Consider the following 5,000-nt stretch of genomic DNA (forward strand, 5'->3'; position numbering starts at 1 on the left):
GCCTGGCTTCAGCACGTCGATCTTCTTCTTGAGCTTGCAGGAGGCGACGCGCAATTCGCAGTCGTTGTCGTAGGTGTTGCGGTCGCTGCCACAGATGGGCTTGTAGGGCTGGTTCTGGCACTCGGGACACTCACACTGGTTCTGCACGCAGCGGGCTCCCCAGCCACACACCACGCTGCCGCATGTCTCTGGTATTAGTAAAACACACACACACACACACACACACACACACACACACACACACACACACAGTCAGAGGTATACAGGGTCGATAAAAAAGGCTGGCAGAGATCAATGCCCCCTAGAGGCAAGTGAAGCCATTCCAGACAATCTAGTACATACAGTATATCTGTAGTTCTACACTGTATTTACTGCAAAGCTACAATACTGTATTTGCAGCTGTGGTGTGTGAGCAGTTGTGATGTTTGCAAAGCAGATTCTCTGCTTGCATTTGGGTATATTCTCAGTTCAAAAAAGTATGACAAATATAATGTCTGGTATGGAAATCTAACATGAAATTTACATTATACTTTCTATTTTGTAAGGTTTGCAGGTGTGTGTGTGAGTGTGTGTGTGTGTGTGTGTGTGTGTGTGTGTGTGTGTACTCACTGCATTCTCCCTGGGCAACCACCTTCAGGTCCAGCTGCTCGGTGCAGGCCCTGACGTTGAGTTCACACTTCGTTCACCGTGGGCTGGTGCGTGACACCGCACACCGGCGGTGTCTCCGTGGGGCACACACACTTCCCGCCTGCGCCTGCCGTGAGATCGCTTCCCGGAAGCCAGCAGTTGGCACACTGCTCATCTGAAACAGAGAGAGGGAGAGAGAGACAGGAGTGAATAAAAAAAGGGACAGAGTGAGAGAAAGAGAGAGAGCGAATGGGTCTGGTGCCGCGTCATGTCTCCCTACAGGCCAGGACCAGGCGTCGCCAACCAGCATCTGCGCCAACATCCGCCATCAATGGCACCCGCAATACCGTCTGCACCTGCCAATCATCTCCCGCCTCAGTTCCGCACTCTGCCACACTATCAGGAGACTCCGCTGATCCGCTGAGCCTATCACGTGGTGCAGCGCCGAACTGTGAAACAAGCGTGTGGCCAAGAATGGCCACCTTCCGCTCGCTCTCATCCGCTCTCTTCCCGGATTCGTCAAGCAACCATCTGCTCCGATGTTAGTCCTTTGTCATCGCATGGGAAGCGCAGAGCAGACCACAATTGAGATCAATGGCTTTGGGAGCGGGGACGCGACCCAGTGCTGTTTAGAGGCTGGCTAGATTGGCTGGCTCTCGTCTTGGGCCCTCTCTCTCTCTCATCCTGTGCCGATGGCGGTATGGCGAAAAACAACCTCCATTGGACACAGCAGCCTTTCCCATTCGATTCAATCAGCGGCACCGTTAAGACTATCTGGCCCCTGAGGAGCGGCTTCAGTTTGAGTTTGACTATGATTCATGGAGGACAATTAATCACCGTCTGAAAATGCGATTCCGACCCTGGTGGGTGGGTGAGTTTTCCTCCATCCTCTCTCTCTCTCTTTTCTTATCCCCGATGACAATTACACCTGGAAGATTGCATTAGAGCAAACCGTTATCGCTTTCAATTAGAAGGCGGCCAGTAACAGCTGCTGATTTAGTGCTAATGGTGGCGCAGGCTGCGTATAAATCTGCCCCTCGCCACGCCGTTAACAACCTGTTTATTACACCTTAATAAAGTAGCCTGTCTGCTTACGCCCCCAATCTACAAAACTTCTCCAAAGGGGGATAGTTTTGGTTCGGATAGGGCCCATGTAGGGCCTGTGTTTGAAGTGAAATGCCCCTGGAGCTGCACTGGTGTTGGGAGGACTGTTGCACCCCCGGGGCAGGCGGATGCTGGTGACAGCCGAGGAGCGCTGGCTGGTGGGCTGGGTGTCAGGAGGGTGGGGGTGGGGTGGGGGTTGGGGGGTGGAGGGAGAGGAGATGGCACGCCGACTGCAGATTGCGTCTGTCTTTATCAGGGCCCTGCACGGACGATAACAGCACTGCTTTATCTCTTCCACCTGCTCTTCTGCCATCTTTCCCAATTCCCTCTTCCTCTCCCTCTCTTACTCGCTCTCTCATTCTCTCTCTTGCCCTCTTTCCCTCACTCTCTCTCTTTCTCTCTCTCTCTCTCTCTCTCTTTCTCTCCCCCTCTCTCTCTCTCTCTCTCTCTCTCTCTTTAATACACCCACACAAAGCCACAGTGCAACAGTGTAACCTGTAAACAGCACTGCCACACACAATCCTCTCCCCTGGGGCCAGGGGAAGCGAGGGGAAAGAGAGCGAGAGAGAGAGAGAGTGCAGAGTGACGAGGGAAAGAGAGATGAATATGGGGAGAGAGACATAAGTGGTTGGGGAGCAGGGGGAGGAGGAGGAGGAGAGAGAGAAAGAGAGAGAAAGAGAGGGAGACAGATAGAGGAAGCCACAGCTAAAGAAAATCATATAAAAAGACTGAGATCCAAACTGGGGGAGGTAGAGAGAGAAAGAGGGGGAGAGGGGAGAAAATGGGGAAAGAGAGATGAAGAGAGAGATGAAGAGAGAGAGGGAGAGAGAGAGAGAGTGAGGAGGGCCTTGAGGAGCACCATCAGGCTGATGGATCGGGAGGTGAATGCGGAGCTGGGGAGCTCTGGTGGAGGTAGGAGGTTGGGAGCAACGATGCCTGACCTGGCCCTGAGCCAGCGCGGGAACAGATCCTTAACATTTAACGCCGCATAAGAAGTGTGTGTGTGTGTGTGTGTGTGTGTGTGTGTGTGTGTGTGTGTGTGTATGGTGTAAATGGATCTCTGGGGAAACAGCGCAGGCTGCTCAATTCCACTCCATCCAGCTCCCTCTCACCCACCATACTCTCTTTCTGTTCATCAACATCTCCTCCTGTGTTTGGGTATGCCCCTCCCCTCTCTCTCTCTCTCTCTCTCTCTCTCTCTCTCTTTCCCTTTCTGTGATTTTTCTTCATCTGCCACTCATCAGTCCTCGGCCGTTCACCAGTTTGAACGTGACCTATATTCCTCATGTAACAAATACATATCATTTCCTCTGCTTGCAGTTATTCTCCCTTTTTCATCATGGAGTCTTGCCTGTTCTCTCATCTCCCGGTAATAATATATATGAATTGCCTCTCTGAGTGGGCTCTGGTTCCATTAGTTCAGGGAGCCTCTGCCAGCGAGGCAGACAAGGTCACCCGCCACTCAAACATTAAAATAAATATAGGAAAATCATAAAAAATGTCATCGGCGTTGCTATGGGACCGCACCTGAGCTATGAAGATAACGGCATTTTTACGGCAGCACTTTCCCCTCCTTTCCTCCCCCTTCCGCCAGCCTGCTCCGGAGCGGAAAAAGAAGCGGAAAATTACGATGGCGTGAGCACATGCACGCCTCTCCTGTCCCCTGCCACCCCCGAACACACACACACACACACATCCTCCAATTTTCCTCCCCCGCTGCTCGCACATAAACATGTACGATCACACTCGCCCACTCACACATACTAACACCCCCCATCCCCCACCCGCAGTTGTAATTTCAGCAGCGAGTGCAGAGGCCGGCGTGAATGAGATGGGGTAATTAATGTAGGGCGATAACAGTGGCCTGATGGAAGTGAGAGTGTGTGTGTGTGTGTGTGTGTGTGTGTGTGTGTGTGTGTGTGTGCCAGTGTGTGTGTGTGTGTGTGTGTGTGTCAGTGTGTGTGTGTTTGTGTATGTGTGTGTGTGCGTGTGTGTCTAAGTGTGTGTGATCCATGGGTCCTTGTACAAACAGACACAAATAAGGCAGTCCCATCTCGGGCGGCAGATTAGCCGTTGGCCCCTGGCCCTTTATTGCCCCTGTTCCGCTGACGCCGGCTTCTGTGGGGACTCATTGCCATCAATAGCGCTGCATTACTGACACCAGCGTGGCTACCTGCCTCGACCCCCTCTGCCCAGCCCCGTGCTTTATTAAATACACACTGTTTATGGCTCTCCTGCAGGCTGTGCTGCACGCTCTGGCCTCCCACAGGCTGCTCCAGATTGAGTTTGTCGAGTTCAAATACCGCCCCCCCACCACCACTAACAACACCATCAACAACACTCACTCACTCACACACACACACACACACACACACACACACACACACCCACATCACCAACCCACACACACACTTGCACATAACCTCCCCCCAAATAGCTCTCTCTCTCTCTCTTTTTTGTTAAATGACATATTCCTATTCAAATGCATCTCGAATTTACAAGACGGAAATGAACAGCGGGGAAATAGAGAGTGGAGGGGGGTAAAATGAACAACAGAGAAGTGGTTATTGCCTCATGTTGTGGCTATAAATGTACCTCTCCCCAGCACATGTCAACCTCTGCTAAACAAAGAATAATGAGGTGATATGTGTGAATCCATGTAAGCCTATCCAAGTCAATACCCACATCCAGCAATGTGTTGTGTGCCCCAAATCAGGTGCCTGCATATAGACCAGCCTAGTTCCCTGCCCTCTACACACTGGGAAACAGAGCACACACTGCCGACAGGCACACACACACACACACACACACACACACACACACACACACACACACCACAGTGTTTTATGGTGACTTCAGCTAACGCTAATCCTGTTACACACACAGACACGCACACGCACACGCACACACACACATTTTGTCTGTTCTTTCTCTCTCCCAGCAGATGACATAGAGCAACTGCATGAGAAAAATACAAACAGTAGTGCGGGGTTGAGAACACCGCTGCCTGTCGATGCCCTTGAGTGTTTCTGCCGCGGCTGCAGACGCTTGGGCGTATAATGCGAGGTGTATGCACGTAGGCGGCAAAACGCTGACAATACAGAAGGCTCCGTCTCCACTCCTTGACAGCTCACACGCTCTTGTGTTTTTCAAAGACTTCTGAGTGGAAAAGTACAGTGGCGTTGTTGACGAACACAGCAAATGGCTTCTTGCTGGGTTTTCTCAAAGCAGCAGTGTGTAGACTATGACTGCAGGGTGGGGGTGTTCTA

At 51.8% G+C, this 5,000-nt stretch overlaps 1 protein-coding gene across 1 annotated transcript in view; it reads right to left on the minus strand.

Annotated features, from left to right (window-relative positions):
- Positions 1-5,000, minus strand: part of agrn (agrin) — a 218,397-nt gene that overhangs the window by 59,446 nt on the left and 153,951 nt on the right. Inside the window, 3 exon segments of the mRNA XM_048240581.1 lie at positions 1-188; positions 610-703; positions 705-802. The exon segment at positions 1-188 is cut by the window's left edge and continues 16 nt beyond it. Of these exon segments, the coding sequence (XP_048096538.1) occupies positions 1-188; positions 610-703; positions 705-802 (380 nt within the window).

This window comes from Alosa alosa, chromosome 4, assembly GCF_017589495.1.
Source record: "Alosa alosa isolate M-15738 ecotype Scorff River chromosome 4, AALO_Geno_1.1, whole genome shotgun sequence".
NCBI classification, from domain to species: Eukaryota; Metazoa; Chordata; class Actinopteri; order Clupeiformes; family Clupeidae; genus Alosa; species Alosa alosa.